The sequence below is a fragment of the Apis florea genome, unplaced genomic scaffold (genome assembly GCF_048593485.1).
Source record: "Apis florea isolate Af1SG1 unplaced genomic scaffold, ASM4859348v1 contig_2293_pilon, whole genome shotgun sequence".
Taxonomy (NCBI): Eukaryota; Metazoa; Arthropoda; class Insecta; order Hymenoptera; family Apidae; genus Apis; species Apis florea.
The window spans coordinates 4,789,935-4,808,955 of NW_028256554.1; the positions used below are offsets into that span (position 1 = coordinate 4,789,935).

The following is a 19,021-nucleotide window of genomic DNA, read 5'->3' on the forward strand; positions in this document are numbered from 1 at the left end:
CGATTCGAGCAACGAAATCGAGAACGCGAGACGTTCGAGGCCCTCGCCACCCCCATGTCGACGTCATAGCTACGCCGACTCGCGGCCGTTTAGGAAGTTCTGTACGTGTGTTAGGCACCCCCATCCACCCACTCCTAGAAGCACGTCGAGCGTGTTGAAGAACGACCCGTGATTCCAGCTAGCATGGCTACGGTCAGGGGAGATAGGCAACTCCGACAGCCAATCGGGCAGCAGCCCCTATATACGCGCGTATACACGAGCCGTACAAACGCACACGGGCCGCACACATAGATGGGGGGATCCCGAACACACGAACACGCGGCATCGTACCCGCCCTTCCCGGCGAGATGAGTAGCTACGCCAAGGCTCGAAGCCACCTCGTCACGGAGAACGCTTCGAGACTTCGCGCGACTCCCTCGGCGTCGTGTCGGAAACGACCGCTGGTCCAGTCGTCCGTCTGGGGATGCTCGACTTTGATCAGTCGCGAAGGATGGGCACAGGTCAGTTCCGATAAACTGTGTGTGCCTCTCTTCTTGCTTTTCTCGCCCGGTGTTCAACAGACTCGACTGATTGCGAACACAGTGACACACGTGTCTCTCTCTCCTCTCTCTCTCTCTCTCTCTCTTCTTTTCCTTTCGTTTCTTTTGTAAAAACACGTATTATTGTTAATCAATATCGGGATTGTATATCTTCTTTCTTTTCTTTCTTCTTCTTCTTCTTCTTCTTCCTCCTTTCGATTGATTCGTTGTCGATTGATTTTTTTTCGTTTCGTTTCTTTTTTTTTTTTTTTCGAAATTTCTATGACTTGGTGACATTTGACTTGGTGGCTGCCGGGAGTTCGGCCTGTTCACGTTTTCATCAATTTTGTGGGTGCAGATTTTTTTTTTTAATTTTTATTGTTTTGATGGTTTGTGATTCGTGGTTGATTTTGAAGGACCTTTTTTATTTTTGGATATTTGATCTTTGAGTTGTGTTTAAATGTGTGTTATTGTTGGTTGGTGACCTTGGAATGGATTCGATTTCGGTGGGACCGATGATTGGGATTAGTGATTGAATTGTGGAGGTTAGGAATTTGTTCTGGATGAGAGGGCGGTTATTATCTTCGGTTTGTATCGAATTTGCACAAATTTTGATGTTTTTCTAAATTGCGATTCTTGCATCGAATTATTTGTTTTTTATGGAAATTAATTGGTTTGATTGTTTACTTACTAACTACTAATTGAAGTTGTGACTTTTCTTTTTTAACCGTTCCACGATAATATGATAACACGATTTTATTGAATCCTTTTATTATAACACCATAATTATATATACACGTTTTTAAATTATTTCTTGTTCGATTCAATTTTATTTATTTATTCTTTGAACAATACAAAACAAAAAAATAAAATTCCACAAAATTTTACTTAATTTATTTTCAATTTTCCTCCCTGATATTAAAGGAAATTTCAATTCTTAATAATTTAAGAAAGAAAAGATCACCACGACTCGTCTTTCCAAAGATCGGGCACACTTACTTAATTCCTCCTGCGTCACGATCGTTTATACTTCTAATCGACGCGCGTTAGAACACATAAGACGACACTCTCCAGATATAAGCGTAAACGTCGAAAGGAGGTAATCCGTTAGGGTTGAAGGCTGATCGGGTTAGGTTGGTAGGTTTTTGGTGTGAGAAGAAGAGGTGGTTTGGTTCCCCAGGCCAGAAACGGAAGCTTTGGTTGGCTTAGGCATGGCCGTGTTTTTCTTGCCGCGGATCATTAGGACGATTAGGGTTCCTCCGAAAAGGGGGAGAACAGATTAACGCCCGAGCTCTTCTTGCGGTCCGCTTCTGCTTTCTTAAACGGAGTCCTATTTCCGCCAGCTTTTCGCTCCGTTTTTAAGTTCTTCTCCTCCTCCTGTACGATACGATTGCTCGATATCTCTCACGGTGGATTAATCGCATGGCCAACTATCTGAAATTCAAGTATTTTTTTATTCGAAAAGAAGATTTAAACGATTTTATTTTATCTATTTTTCTTTTTTTTTTTTTTTTTTGCGATTCAATTAAACGGACGTTATGTCTTAAATTGTGAATTTTGATGGTGTTCGAGCGAATGGAATTTTTTTGATTAGAATTTATAGGATCTTTTTTCGCGAGGAAATGTAAATTAATGATAAATTAGTTTAATAATATTATTGTGATGATTGTGATGTAAAGCTGTTGAGAGTGGTATAATGCGTGAAAATTTGTAGAAGTACGTGGAAAAGAAAGTTTCGAAGGGAAAGGTTGCTTGAACGCGTTCAGGAGAATAAAAATTAAGTAGAAATATCGGTATATGATCAGACAGAAAGTAGCAGCTATAAACGTGTAATCAATGAATTTGTTTTATCGTTTTAATTTTTCGTATATTGCAGAAGGAAATATGTCAAGTAATTGAGTTATGGAAAATATGATTTTCAACACTTTTTTGTCATTAAAAATTTAAACGTTCACGAAACAAAATAAAGCAAAATAAATATTTTTATAGAATAGATATACTTCAATTGTAATCACATAGTAATTAATTAATTTATAACATTTAGAAATATTGTAAAATCTTTAATTATTTGAACAATCATTTATTTATCGCGTACTTTTTTTTAAAAAAATTCCAATCAATCTTTGCGTGGATAGAAGAGATATCCTTAACAAAGTTTAACTTTTCATTTGTTAAATTAATCATGATTCGTTCGTGAATTTCATGTATTTTTGAAAATAAAAAATAACGTTTCAATCAATTATCGAACGAACGAATATGAGTAAAAAATGAAAAAAAAAAAAAAAAAAAGAAAAGAAACGAGAATTATAATTAACACTTTTATTAGACTTTCCGTTTTTCCATTAAGTCAATTTCTGTTGTAGGGGACAGATTACTTGATATACCGTGTCTGGTATGCGGTGACCGTAGCTCTGGAAAACACTACGGCATCTACAGTTGCGACGGTAATTATCAAGCTCTTCTGTACATCAATTTTTCCATTAAAAGACACCACAACGGTTTACGGTTCCATAACAAGAGAACAACAGATTCGTTGATTACAATTTTATTTGACAATTCGTTCACTTGACAGCTAATTAAAATACATATATTCGAATTTCACGACAATTATTTTCACGACAAGTTTCACAACAGTGTTCCTAGATTAGATTCGTTCAGAACGTTCATTAAAAAGAGATGCCAATTCAATTAAACGGATAACAAAGGGCAAAATGTTAATTAATGGTCAATATAAAGGTCGTGCAGTGATAGTAATCTATCCGTCGGTACATATATATAGGTGCTTCAGAAACAGGTGCAGAAACTTTGGTATTCTATCTATTCTCTTTAAGAATAAAAAAAAGAAAAAAAAAAAAAGAAAAAAAAAGAAAGAAAATATCAAGAAACACGTAGAATATATCATTAAGATATCGAAGCATGTGTAGATTTTTCACGATTTTTCTTTCTAAAATACAATTTACAATTTTTGATCACCTATTTTTAAAGTAACCTGTAGAAACTTTGGTATTAATTTATCGCTCGACTCTCCCTTAATGTTGAAACTCGAAATCGATCGTTAAAACAAGGTGGAAATTTTTATATGTTATCCAGGTTGTTCAGGATTCTTCAAGAGGAGCATACACAGCAATCGAAGGTACATCTGCAAGGTGCAGGGTGCCATGAAAGGGCGCTGCCCCATCGACAAGACCCACAGGAACCAATGCCGTGCATGCCGACTCGCCAAGTGTTTCGAGGCCAATATGAACAGAGACGGTAAGCGGAATGTTTTTGAATTCTCTCTTTTTCTCTCTATATGTTTAACATAGGATCGTGAGATCAGATACGCCTCCTATAGAAAAAAGTATCGTAGGTGTGATTCCGCGAGAGGAAAGAAATACCACGATATCATAGGAGCAACGGGACCGGCCTAATGGCGCGTTTTCCTGTCAAGAGGAGGGCCTCGAAGAGCTCCCACCAGAGCAGGCTGCCTCTGTTTTCTCCGCGGACTCTACACCCTTCTTAACTTATAGTAGAGACGAAAGAAATAGGCTTCAATCTTGTAATTGTTCACGATTGTTTTACAATGACGATTCTTTTTTTTTTCTTTTCTTTTCTTTTTCTTTTAATTCAGTTAACTAACTTAGAGAACCATTTCTTGGCGAACTTAGCGATTAATTTGAATTTCTTAATGCGAAGAAAGAATTATATTCGCGGAGTTGAGCAGAGTATGAGAAGAAAGAGAACAGTTTTGTAATGAGAAGTGGTTCGAACGTTAAAGTAAAATAAAGAAAAGAGTTTTTAATTAGAAGAAAGAGGAAATTAATTAATCATCTTTAATGTATTCGATATCTTTTTTTGTGAGGAATAATTGTTGTTTGTAATAATATAATTTGTTGTGAGTTTAATGTAACAAAATCTGGTTGAAAGTTATAGTATTTCTCAATGTGAAATGTAAAAAGAGGATGATGGAGAATTAAATTTTCGAATAAATGAATTTATAAGATATTTATTTGATCTTATTAATATTGATTATAATTTAAATAATATCCAATGGAATATGGCTGACAGGGAAATAAATGGTAAAATTTGGATAGTCTATTTCTTTTGTCTGTACTATAATCAATGTATATGAGTAGAATTGCTTATTTTTAAATTTATATATTACGATTCATGACAAAATGATTGCACGTTTCTCTTCCATTTTATAATACATATATATATATATATATATATATATATATATATATATATATATGTTTAATTCAATCGATGTAAAAAAAATGTACGAAATAAATTGGTTAACGTATACATAAAATAAATCGAGCATTTGTCATTTGTTATTTCCAATGACTAATAACACGTTTAATTTAAATTACAGTATGTGCTATCATTTTGTGGTGGATTTAAGTAGAAAATGAAATAGAAGTTGCAGTAAAGTTTTTTCTTTTTTTTTATTAAAAAAATTATTATATTATTTTTGCTACATTTGAGAATGAATTTCTCGGCTTCGTTTCTCGACGAATTAGCATTTCTTTCGTCGCAATTTGTGGTTTCACGCGAGCCACGAATGCCTAGCAAAGACAGTGACTTTAGTGGCTATTGGTCAGACAAACCCTCCTAAGCAAACGTAGTCGTGGATCTAGTAAAACAGCAATCATGGTTGAATCGTCTGTTTGTCGTTGGTTTTACAATTGATTCGTCAATGGATATATACCTGAATTAAGTATCAAAATTTATTAACGAGCTTCAAATTTTTTTAAAAATTATATCGTTTCAAAGTACAGAAGTACACGAACTGTTAATTATAAATTAACAATTTATTCAAAATAACACCAAAATCATGCACCAAAAACCCTTAATTCTTAACATCTCGTCTAAAATTACTTAATCAATTAATTAACACGTGCAAAATCGGTACGATCTTATCTCAAACTTAGAACAATTTTCATAGAAGCAAGAATCAAAATTGCCAGTGCATCACGCTCACTGCCAGAGATGTTTCGACCTATTTTCGAACGATCGAATTTTTCACCCGGTATTAAACTTGATCGAAATTGCATTTCTCGCGCAACATGCCGCGTATCTCTATTAATCGACGACACGAGAGACTTCAATGGAACTGGAACGAAATGTGGAGAGACTCAATAACGATTCCGCATCGTCATACCACGTTTCGCTTTTTCCATGATCTCTCACTTGACGCGTTACTTTCCAACACGATTCTCGATATATATATATATATCGCCGCAAAATTCAGGAAACGAGCTTCTGCATATACATATATTTCTATATACCGTTGCCGACCATTTCCATTTAATTAATTAATCGATCGAAAACGCGTAATCTCCTCTCGACGTTGCATTACATTATGTCCTCTCGATGAAAGGTCGAACAGTAATTAACATTTATTCGCTGTAAATTTTGTCGCACTTCTTGTATTACGTGTAAATGTTATGTTATTTGACCCGATACTGGTGTTTCGAAGGGTGTTTCGTACTTCGGCGGAGGAAATTTTGACACGGCGACGATGATATTTAACGATGATATTTTTAACGATGAACACGGGGATATTTTATATATCCGCCTATTGTGGCCCCCAAGTATCGGAGTATGATATTGATTCGAAGGTATATTCCGCGTGGCAGGGTAAATCGGATTTCATATCGATAAGTACACGACTTTGCGTAATCCTCGTTTGATATTTCAACTGAATACGATGTCACGGTTATGCGCGTAATTAATGGATTCTTGGTGAAATGATTTACATTTCTGCGTAAAAATTCTATTAATTCTACGTTTTAATCCTTCGGACCTTCGGACGTAAAATTTTAAAATGTTTTTAAAATGTCTCTCATTTTTATACCCTCTCTCTGATCGAATTTTCCCTAATCCATTGTTACAGTAAATTTTACACTTCCACGTATATCGTAATTCTAATACATCATCTCGAGCGAAACGATAAATTCTACACGTTGTGAGTCTATTAATCGCTCGTCTGCTAATCTTCGCGCTTCGTTTCCTAAGATTCTATATACGTTCATATTTGAAGGTACAAAATGATACGAAAACTTCGCATCGATCTATCATCGTCAAGCGTCTATTATTTAAGAGGTTCCATTGTTCCAACATGACTGCCATACGTCGATCCCAATTCTCAAACAATCGACTCGAATAAACGAGAGAGACGAGAGTTTTTCTAACTCTTCTCAGAGACGAAGAAGAGAAATGGAAAGACCAGGTGATAGCGAAGGAAAGGAGATCTCGATCAAGAAGCGATACCTTTCGAAGAGAAACGTGGCAGGCGGTTAAATAAGAAGGAAGGAAGCGGCGCAGAGAAAGAGAGAGAAATAAGAGGAAAAAAGGTGGAAGGGAAGAGAAAGGAAGGCAGAGCATATTCAAAGGAAGGCAAAGAGCGGCGGATGAGAGATAGAGGTACATATCGAAAGAGAAAGGCAGCCAGGGGCGGACCAGACCGAGCTCGATGGGGATGAGGGTGGACAGGGTGTCGGGGGTGTTTAATGCAGGACGGGTGCTCCGGTTCCCAGCGGTTGCTGAGGCTCCAGACGCGAGTAAGAGAGGAGATTCAATTAGTGGCAGAGCTTCCTAACGTTAAGGAGACTCCACACGGGGTGAGGTGAGCCTCCGTTTCTTGCGTCTCCCTCCTCTCTTTCTCTTCTTCCTTCGCCTCTCGTTTGTCTCCCCCTCCTCCCCAATCATCATCCGCGTAAAACGAGTACACTCGTGCTCGTTGCGAGGCATCCGGATGCTACCAGTTTCGCGGAAATTAACGACGATGCGAGAAGATAATCGAGAAGGGTGTAGCATGAAAGGGTTGATCGCGGTAAAAGTAAAAAAGTAAAAAAGAGGATTTACGAAGATATATTGGATTGAAAAAAAATCGATGGATGTTTCGATTTGCGGCAATTGTTCGGATAAGAGATTGTATCTTGTTTGAATAAAAGCCGACGATCAGCTTTTTCGAAAGCATCTGTACATTTTAAATATAATTAGAAGAAACGTGAATCAAGTTAATTTGATAATTCATTGGAAACTGATTGTGATAATAATTTTCTCGAACAAGCATCCTACGTATCACTCGCATGTATTATTTCACACTCATATTTTCTCTCGTGCTTACAATTTTCGTTTTACATTTATAACACGTATAACATTTTTTATCGCGGTGGATATTCTTTTTTTTCACGATGGAACGTTGTGAGGCGACCATAAAACGTAGGTGACCACTCGGTAAGTGGTATATATTATGTATGCGGTGCCTCGCGAAGCTCCGCCGCAGGCATGCAATCATCCGCCGCCTGACAACCGGTACAGATCTCTCTAACCCCTCACACCATCAACCAGTGTACCAGCCACCCTTCGCAGCAAATTCATCCCTCCCTCCGGTGTCATTTGCTCTGCCCTGCCTACCTTTTCGACGAAACGCGCCTCGCCCGCGTATATTTTGCGAAATATGGCGTTAAACGATATCAGAAGATTACCAAGCGGCTTACCGCCGAGGATTTGTAACTTGTAAAGGGAAAGAGAGGATTTCGCGGCGACCCGTCCAATCCTCCTTCCGCTCCTCCAATCTTCGACTTCCTTTCGTATCTTTATCGAATTTGCAACCATTCTTGCGATACGTGTTAGTTTCACCTTTTCTTTTTATTTATTTTTTTTTTTAAAGGGTTCCTTTCCCTCCTTTCTTAAAAAGGTGAATTTCGATTCGAAGAGGCGTGTTCTTCTAAAAGTTTGAAATTCGATGGAATGAGACGAGATGTTCCTCGTGAGAAAATTCTATGATGTTTCGCGCTGAAATTTCAGAGGTCAAAGTCAATCGTTGCCCATCCCATAAGTGCGGGAAGCGTGAACGTTGGAAAGTTATCGTGGAAACGTGGAAGTATCGGAAATAATCCCGATTTTCTACCGGCGAAAGGGGCAAACACGGGGCGCGCCGGTTTAATTCCGGTTCAGAGTGCTTTTGCCACCTCCGCAAAGGGTGGCCCCGAATTATGAACGGAAACAAAGAGATTTAAACTTGGAAGTTGCGAGCCACGATCGATTGGGCATGAAACGAGGCAAAGTTTGCAGATCCAAGCGGCTGCCTCGATTTGTATGTGTACATTGGGAATGATGTTGACCGTAAGGCGAGAAAGGGCTAAAGGGGTTCGTTCATTTCGTTTTCGAACAAGTCATAGACTTGGCCTCTTGCGTTATCAATTGAAAACCTTCCTCGCATCGTTTTGAATTGAGATAGGTTCCACGAGGATACGTGATCTAGGGCATGGACAAGATTTAGAGACGAAGATACTGATTTTAACATTCCACGAATTATTTATTTTACACTTGCTATTATTGAACTTTTCTTTCTTTAAAAAGATCACAAGCTAATCAATCACCATGAAACCAAGAGAAACAGAATTGATCTCACAAATTAATTGAAGTTTCAAATAAAGTTTAGTATTTATCGATAACTGTTATAATTAGCTACTCTTCGTAATCTTGATTGTTCGACTAGTAACTCATTGAATTGACTTATCTAATCGTCAGAGGGAAAGAAGAAAACCATTTATATAAAAAGATAGCTATAAAAGATCGAGTTTACAACAATCATTTATTTTACATTTACTTACAGTAAACTCTCCTATTACCACAATCAACAATTAATCCATCTCCTCAAAATAATCACTCATCGATCGTTCTTTCACAATTATCGTCCAACGAAAGGAAAACCAAACCGAATATAAAAATACCTATTTAATTATCACTCACCGATCATTCTTTCGTAATTATCGTTCAACGAAAGAAAAATCAAATCCATAGATAAAAATACAAGGAAGAATCGAAATCTATTTAATCATCACTCGATCGTTCTTTTATAATTATCGTCCAACGAAAGGAAAACCAAACGGAATATCCATAGAAATAAAAATACAACGAAGAATCAAGACTAAAAAACCTATTTAATCATCGCTCATCGATCGTTCTTTCATTCAATTATCGTCCAACAAAAAAAAAAAATCAAACTAAATACCCATAGAGATAAAAAGACAACGAAGAATCGAAGCTAAAAAAACCTATTTAATCATCACTCACCGACTCGTTCTTTCATAATTATCGTCGAATAAAAGGAAAATCGAAAACCACCTAATATCCATAGAAATAGAAAAGGCGGCTATAAAGAATGGAGCGGTAACAAGTAACATTTCCTCTGGCCGATCGGCGAACCGACCGCGTGCTGGCGTCGACCACGGCCGGCGACGAAGAAGCGGGGTAAAACCATAGAACAGGGGTGAGAACGATTGGAAGGGGGTTGCGTGGGAGTGGACGGCTGGTAACGCAACGAAGCGAGGCGTGCCGTACACGCGGCCGGCAGCATCAATCCATCCACATAAACGGTAAACTGTAAAGCGGGTCTCCCCGAAGAGGGACGAGGACGGCGAGCGTGCGAAGCGGGCCGCCGCGGGGGTGGAAAGAGGAAGACAGCGAACGGACGGTCTCTCCCTCTTGCGGTAGGACGCGCGATGTGTGTAGACGGAACGGGTCGTTGCGCTAAGCCGGGCTTTGATCGTCACCTGTCATACTAACGCTCGGAGGAACCGCGTTCATGGACACGGTTCACGTAACAGAGAGAATTACGGCCGCGAGCTTATGCATTCTCGCGAAATGGGAAGGCCCTCTATCGCGAGTTTTTTAAAGCAAGCGTCAAACGCGTTCGCGAATGTAATTTCTTTACGAATTCTTTCGAATGTTGTTTGGATCGTGGCTAATTATGTACAAGTTTGAGAAAATTTGAGCTTGCTGCGATTGAAATTAGAGAAGAATTTTAAAGAAATGAATTTTAGGAAAGAATATATGTAATATTGGATTTTATTATTTTGGAGAGGTTTGGATTGTGATTAATTTAAACGGGGAAGATTCAATTTCGATGTTTTGAAGTTGTTTTGCGATTGTATTTTTAGGCGTGTTGAAGGAATATATATGTATTCGTGGTTTTGGAAACAAGGTTTACATTTAAGGTTTGATAATAGAAACGAGTGCGTTCAGAATTTTTAGAAAAGGAGAGTTCCTGTTTTTGAAAAATTTTGGATCATGGCAGCAATCTCATCAAGAATGAGTCGAATAAACATATCTGTATTGAGAATTCTGGGGGGAAAAAGGATTCGTGATTGAAAGAATTGAACAATTTGATTGGTCGTGGAAGATGCAAGTTGTACTTAACACGAATATCTCTGAATTAATGTGACTACGAATCTTCGTGTACAGGTCCCTTATACAGGGTCCTATTGGACACATAATCCTATTGAACAGTCCATTAATCGTTGGTCATCTCATTTACACATATGTGAAATGTCATGCGATAACCCTCCTCTGTTAATCTGCATAACATACATACGTACTTAGTCGCATCGTGAATCAGATTTTCGGAAGAGACAACAGATCATACCCTATTAAGAATGTATGCATGACACAAAAAATTTTTATCAAATTTCTATAACTCGTTGTTTCAAACACGTATTTCGTTTCAGAATAATCGCTATCGAGCTTAAACATTTTTCACTTTAAAAACTAATATTGAAGAATCGGTTAATATTAATCGGAAAAAATCTTCACGCGTGAATCGAACAGATTCAAGTGAAAACATAACGCTATTCTAATTTCTTTATTAGGATACAAAATATGCAATATTATTATATTTCAATGGAGACAGTAGTACGAGTCAATAATTGACTCTTTCTACTTAAATTCATACGATACTTTAAAATCTTATCCTTCAAACGATCGTAGAAAAAAAAATTCAATCATTCATTACAAATCCAATACCTTCTCAGACTCACGCACCAATCCTCCGTTCTTCCACCGTTCACCCCTATGTCAGAACATTCATAGTATTTTCCAAAAAGGCAGAAAACAGGTTGAAAGGATCGGTTCCCTTTTTTCTCTATCCGACGCAACCAACACCCACGCTCTCTCACACACACACACACACACACACATACGTAGAGCCTCCATATGAATCTCTCTGGAGTGGTAACACGTGTACGGGCGCGTCGTACACGCGGGTACGACACACGAATCGCGAATTCGGCCCCTCCAATCGGCTAAACTCGACGGCACGGAAACGTTGATGGCGATGCTGATGGTGGTGAAGGCGAGGGCCGTCGGTGGTGGTGGTGGTGGTAGTCGATGTATCAACCCCACTCACTCGAGGATTAGCCTTGGAGATCGCTGACTGCTGAAATGTTCACAGATCGGTTTACCGTTTAGCAGGATAGAGAGTGTGAGCCCTGTGATCCATGGCCCGTGTGAGCACCGACCCCACGCACGGTCCAACACACACACACACACACATATACACGCGTATATAGAGAAGCGTATACATAGTGGCGCACAGTCGAATTTCGTTCTCCCGCATACGTGCATCACGTGCTCTCGTTCTCCGACCATTTCTGTCACTTGTACACTTGTGCTCCTTTATCCGCTTGCTTTTTCACCGTTTCGCACTCTACTTTATTCCTTTTCCTTTGTTTCTGCCTCTCTCTTGTTATTCTAGTTTTGTTAGTTACTGATAAGTACTCTTTTAGATTCTTCCCTGCACAGCAGGATGAGGCAGATTAAACTCGATTTATTCTACGATTGCCGCGATTTTTCTCTCCCTATAATCTTTTTTCTTTCGGTTCTGGGTCTTTGGTTGGATTAGATCCTGTCGAATTTATCGATGCAAATCGCATACTTTAACGATATATTTCAACAAAATTCGTACAAAAATTATTGTTGCATTCTCTCGAAACAAACATTCCCCTAAGAGAAACGTTCAGATTGTCAGCGATTAGATGATCTACAATTCAATTACCCCTCCCCCTATTCATATCCACAAATTCATTCCTTCTCACCACCCCAACAGACATCCCAAATAGATACCCCCTGTTGCTCCTCCTTTTCCTTCCCAAACCTTGCTCCTTCCTTCCCAACCGTCTCATCCTCCCCGATCTCTTCTCTAGTCCCTTCTTCTTCTGGGATCGGGAGCGGTGGTCATCCATCCCTCCCCTCCTCCAGCTTTTCCCCCCTTTCACCCCCAGAGAGGATGAATGACAAAACGCAAAGGCTCGGGGGCCCTAACCTGGCCATGGCCGGGTTGTACACAGGCCACTCGACTGTGGGAACTCGCATTGTGGAGCACACGTGGCACGCGAGTATTACGCTCGTGGCTCGTGGCTTCTCTTCCACGCCGGACCCGTTCGCAGCGGCGACCGTTCGTGGAAACGAGACAGAGCTACGAACGAGAAAGGATGGAGGAGAGTGGGTGGATGAAAAGGGCGCGGTCCATTCCGGCGCATGCGATCCTAATCCCCGTGTCCATTCGACGTCCGGATCGCGAGCACGCACGTACTCGACGAAAATCGTCACCCCCTTAAGCTACCCCAACGGCGAAAAATTGTCCCGACGAATTAAGAGGAACGTGCGGATCGTCGCTGAGACACGGCCATCGGGGGGTGAAATTGGGGGGTGGAGGGAGGATTCTCGGCTACGATCATAACCATGTTTATCGTCGTTGCTACACGGATTCTACTGCTGCGATACTATTATTATTTCCCTGGATTTTTTTAATTTTAAACGATTCGATATGTTTTGTTGTTGACATTTCGTAACGATCGATAATTTTCGTTTATTCTTGTCGCTCTTGCAGCTGGATTTTATTTTATTTTATCCATCGGAGATTATTAAAAAAGGTTGAGTAGTTAGCTTGATTGAGTGTTATTAATTTTGCAAGCTAACATTGCAATATGAATTTTCAAAATCAATATGAAATTAATATTTCTATCAATATCGGTATATTTGTTGGAAATTATTTTATCTATTATTGAAATTCGTTTTATTTGTTGAAATATTTTTACATTTGTAAATATATATGGATTAACAAGGAAAAGTGGACTTTACTGTAAGGGGGGAGGGGAAAAAAAATACTCGCTCTATAATTTTGCGCATGCGAGATAAAGGCAACGATAAGCAAAATAATATATACATATATATAAAATAAAAAGAATACGTGTATTGCACTCGATATCTTTATAAAATTATTTGAAAAATATTTCAAAATTATATATATATATATAATATCTGATAATGTTTTAAAATATGACGACGGTAAAATTATAAAATAATTGTAAAAATTTTATAAATTATTATTAACTCGAAATGATATTATCTTATCCGATGAGAGAAAAAGAAGAGAAGAAAAGGGAGAACATTTTTAAAAATAAATTTTATATTTTAATATCTCGACCGCGTGCAGCATGCGAGGAACTTTGCTTACAAAGCAAACAAGCTCGCGGCTCCTGCTGGTTTTTTCGCTCGGCTGAAAATTCTCCGATGAAAAAACAATTATTACTCTCGGAAAATAATAATATTTGTACCTGTTCCGATGCACGGCCAATTTACTCGATAAAACAAACAGACCCGAAGCGGATTTCATCTCGCCTTACTTTCCAACTGATTACGTACATACCCCACATATTTTATATAACATTCCACTTCTAATCAACGTTTCTTTAAAATTCCTTAAATTAAGCTTATTAAAAAACAATTCGTATTTTTAATCGACTATTTCAATGTTACTTGCATTGAAGTATACTCACTCTTTAAAATTATTTCATTAAACAATTTCCCGCGATCAACACGCAACATCCAAGACGAATCAATTCACGCAAAAAGGAACCGAACCTTGGGAACCTTAATTGCTCGAAAAACAAAAAGGACAGTCCCCTTCCCACCTCTGACCTCCTTCCAACCTCTCTTTCCTCTTCCACGCACGCGATCTCGTCGTCAGCCGGATCAAGGAAAGAGATACTTACGCCGCCAATGGCACAAAGAGAGGTCGGATAAAGGCGCGGATATTGCGACGCCAGTGCGAACGTGGGAATCCACGGCTGCTATCCGCTCAGCCTCATTAATGATGATGTGCTTGCCACCCAGTTGCAGTTCCATTCTCTCTCTTCCTCTTCCTCTCTCCCTCCCTCTCATACGCATACATCGACATATCCCTCCTACATATTTCAACGTGTGTACGCCTCTGTCTTCCTCCGTTGCTACTCCATCTCTCTCTCTCTCTCTCTCTCTCTCTCCCCCTCTCCTTTCTCGCGATGCCTTGACAAGAGAGAAGCTGACGCCCGGTTAGCCATCGCGTTCACTCTCTCGTTCCTCCATTCCCTCTCTCGCTCCCTCTCCTGCTAGATTCAACCCTCCTCTCGACCCACCGCGCCATCCCTCCCCAACCAGCCTGTACGAGCCACGAAATACAGCTCGTACATCTCGAACAGTACCACTCCCCCTCAACTCAATTCCGCGCAACCTGCGCGCACTCTTTTTCGCTCCCACCGTTAAGTTCTTGGGTGATATTAATAGGAGACCGGTGGAAGATCGAGGGGAGAGAGGGAGGCGGGAGAGGGGGAGGAGGAGGAGGATCGTAGTATCGCGAGAGATGATTTGTGACTCCCTGGGATGATCGTGACGCTTGAATCGTTAGGCTTTTCCTCTTCGGGGATAGGGAGAGGAGGGATGGGTCGATCACGAGAATGGGTGAACGAGAAACTTTGAGGTTTTATCGATGAGCAAATGAGGCGAAAGATCGTGGCAGGATCGTGGTGGAATTGCGGGAATTTGAAGTTTAATTTTCCAGGAGGTAATTGAATTGTGATTCGATATATAGAGTTTAGAAATATGTGATCTTGTTATAATTCTTCTTCCATATGAAATATGAAAATTTGAAATTTTCTAAAAATCTTACTCCCTCTTCCCATCAAATGTTACGTAGTATCAAATGTTTTTTTTTTTTTTTTTTTTTTTTTTTTAATATATTAAATTATGAATAAATTATTTTTAATAATTTTTCATCTTCATCTTTATTTAAGGATATTTGAAAGATATTGAATGATGTAAATGTTTCTATAGACCAGTAAAACGTGATAAACGATTGACTCTTTTAAAGCGTAATTTATCGTATTTAAAGGAATCTTCAACCCCGGGTTCAATCCTACGCGGGTCTTTTTTGCTTCCCCTATTAAGCACTTGAGTGGCTTCAATAGAACCATTGAAGATGGTACTCCGGCATTAAGAGATCACTTGTGATTACATTGAAGGTGTATTTCATAAATCAATCATTCAGTTTCTTATGTATTTGACATATACGAAAATTATTCGTAAAGGAAAGAAAAAAATAATTTTCCATATATTGAAATAAATTTCTTCTTTCTGAATTACGAATTTTCTCATTATTAATTATTTTGGAATTTTTATTTTAAAATACTTTACGGTACATAAACTTAGAAAATATAAGATACATAAAGAAGTGATTTTATTAAGAAAAAAAATTATAAAAAAATATTATAGAAAATCGTTCAAAAAATTAAAAGTAAAAATAATAAAATTCTTTATTATTAATATTTAGCGGTACAACATGAACGAGGTCCGAGAAAGCCGAAACAACCCCAACAACAGTCTCCAATCGCGCCACCTTTGCACAATGATCGATTACGGGCTGGCCTTAGCTCCCCTTATGTTCTGTTACATCAAAGGTGTGTATAAAGTTTTTTTTTAAAAGCTTTTTTTTTAAATCTCTAAAATTCTTTGTATTTATATTTTTGAAAGAAATGGCTAACACATTGCCGACTTATACTACTTAAAAAGCATAAAAAAACCTTATGAAAGAATGATTCAACTTTTTATTTTGAAATTGAAAAGAATGAAAAATGATAATAGAAATAAAATTAAAATAATAGAAAATAAACCATAATTCATTGTAAATGTACGAAATATTACAAAATCATGTTCTTAGTATTTACATCTAAATAACTCGAATAAAAGGACGCTAAGGATAATGTGTGCAGAAAGTTCAGGTGTGACCAAAGGTTCTCGCCTTATCCACGGCCAGTGGCATTAGTTCAGAAACCACCAGAAGATTCTTCATCTCCGGCACCATTGGCTCTACCGCATTCTCCTTCGACCACGACTTTGTATTCAGCACCCTCGAGCGTCGCCCTAACGCCGCAACCACCCCTTCTTCAGATACTAATGTCCGCGGAACAGTGTCAAGTAAGTAATTCAAACTTTGCAAACTTTATAATCAGCAATCCGACAAATTTCACAGTTTTCGCACGATGAAACTGATAAATTAAACGGGATTGTGAACATACCATGCTTTTATTTAGGATTTATTTTTATAAAATTAATTTTTTTGAATATATTTTTAAATAAAATATTTTCTTCTTTTTACTATGATATTAAATTTATTTTATTTTTAAATATTCGTTCGTTTTTCGTTTATAAGGAACTTGTATGGAATGCACCATTACAATCGGAAACAGAATATTCTTTAGAGCAAACAGAAGGTAGTCATAATTCTTCGGGAACTTTACCAAATCCCAATCCTACACGAGAACTATTACAGGTAATTATATCAAACATAAAAAAAAATATATTATATAATATTATCATTTATAATATTTTATCGCACATCAAAAATAAACTAAAAAAAATTTCAGGAAACCACTGCACGTTTATTATTCATGGCAGTAAGATGGGTTTGTTGCCTACCCCTATTCCAATCGCTTTCGAAGAACGATCAATTATTATTGCTCGAAGGTTCCTGGACACAACTTTTTCTTCTTCATTTAGCACAATGGTCCATATCTTGGAATATTACCGGTTTATTAGAGGATGAACAAGTACGAGCAAGATTACCGGATGAAGCTACAACGAATCAACAATTAATTACAATTCAGGTAATTAATTTCATTTATTCAAAATTATCATTTGAATGAAACATTTGTTCTTTCCATCGTAAAAAATCAATTTATTTTACATATATGTGTGTGTGTATGTATGTATATTATATATATATATATATATTATTTTTTATTTTTAAATTTAATTATATTAAAAGAATATGGATGATATACCTATGTTTTAGGATACAATATGCCGTTTTAGGCAACTTTCACCAGACAGAAGTGAATGGGGATGTATGAAAGCAGTAGCACTGTTTACTCCAGGTAATAAAACTAATTTTGATTTCTAATAAAAAAAAAAATTATATATTTTTAAAAGTATGTAATAGAATTAATACAACGAAAAAATATTTTAAATCTCTATTATCAATGATACGTTGTTTCATAGAAACAGAAGGTCTTCATGCTACCGAGTCGATCAAAATGTTACAAGATCAGGCTCAATGTATTTTAGGAGATTACACGAAGTCCTGTTATCAACGACAACCAGGTAGAAGCGGAACATTAATGCATGTGGTTGGTCGTTTGACGTCCATTTTCCCAAAGTTGGTCGAACGTTTATTTTTTCACGAAACTATCGGCGAAATTCCTATTTCGCGTTTGCTCGTTGATATGTACCAAATGAAAGGGCACACAAACTGAGATTTGTCAATAAATGGCAAAAAAATTGTGTGAAAATTCTCCGTGGATTTCCAAAACTCTTCCGATTCTTTAAACCAATTGTCATAGAGAACGGGATAAGTTTTCGAAACCTATAGCCAAAGACTGCAAAACTATACGAAAGATTACTCATCTTTTCGTAAAATTCATAAATAGATAGATTGTCTCACAACAACTTCGTATGAAATAAATCGTGTTAAATTTATTGTTACACTAATATTTTCTTCTTTCCGTAAATTCGCTAAAAAAATTTGATTCGTGAATGTATTATATAAAGATAAGCTTCCATAAAAAATAGGTAAATATTCTATATTCATTTGTAAATATTCTGATAATTGATACTTAATAATTATTTTATTTATCTTTTTGTTTTTAATTTACGTGTAATGTTTAAAATTATTTTTTCTTGTAGATAATAATCTAAGTGTTATTAATTGTAATTTAATAAAGTTATACTTTACACTTTAATATTTGATAAGTAATAACGTACAATTATTTTAATGTTACTTGTGATATGAATGTATTTGTTATTATTGTATTTAATATTCGCTAAAATTAATACATATTTGTTGTAAAAAAAAAAAAACAAAATTTCATTTTATAGAATAGTTATTAATATAATATGTTTTATACATATATTATATGTATATCTGCATAAAAATGATTTATATGGATCCGTGAAAATGTGTGACGGATAACTGAAATGAAATTATAAAAAAAAAAAAATACTTACTATTAATGATGTTTTTTTATTCCATTCCTTATGTATAAAATTTATATTTTCATTTGGCAAATTAATCTTTATACATTATCTATATACATTATCGTTGTTAAATAAATATATCACGTGTATAATATATCTAAACGATATTATAACACAGAATATTTTATAAATAGTTGAACCACTCTTGTAATAAAAGTAAAAAAATTGTAAAGTTTTATCGAAACAAATAATTAGATTAATATTATATGAAATGACGCATTATTTTCATATTCCAAAAACATAAAATATATTTTCTAGAAAAGTATATTCTACAATAATATGTTCATTTAAAATTATGAATCTCATGGAAATTTCGTATA

General features: G+C 36.9%; 1 protein-coding gene and 1 long non-coding RNA gene across 4 annotated transcripts; one reads left to right on the forward strand and one right to left on the reverse strand.

Moving 5' to 3' along the window:
* The first annotated feature begins 421 nt into the window (after window positions 1–421).
* LOC105735761 (nuclear receptor subfamily 2 group E member tailless) lies at window positions 422–18,054 on the forward strand. 3 transcript variants are annotated; one of them, XM_012487874.3, is made up of 9 exons: window positions 422–500; window positions 2,882–2,962; window positions 3,609–3,770; window positions 15,940–16,066; window positions 16,379–16,583; window positions 16,819–16,938; window positions 17,033–17,272; window positions 17,461–17,542; window positions 17,667–18,054. In XM_012487874.3, exons 1-9 carry the CDS (start codon window positions 464–466, stop codon window positions 17,918–17,920), a joined length of 1,308 nt encoding a protein of 435 aa, XP_012343328.1. In that variant the 5' UTR covers window positions 422–463; the 3' UTR covers window positions 17,921–18,054. The 3 variants fall into 3 exon arrangements, with proteins under 3 accessions (XP_012343328.1, XP_086760225.1, XP_086760226.1); XM_086904099.1 differs by having other exon boundaries at window positions 17,673–18,054; XM_086904100.1 differs by having other exon boundaries at window positions 16,388–16,583.
* LOC147658264 (uncharacterized) lies at window positions 16,673–18,950 on the reverse strand. Its single transcript, XR_015290922.1, has 3 exons — window positions 18,672–18,950; window positions 17,450–17,564; window positions 16,673–17,240 (listed from the first exon to the last, which is right to left on the reverse strand). It is a non-coding gene; the product is annotated as an uncharacterized LOC147658264 (long non-coding RNA).
* Window positions 18,951–19,021: the final 71 nt, after the last annotated feature.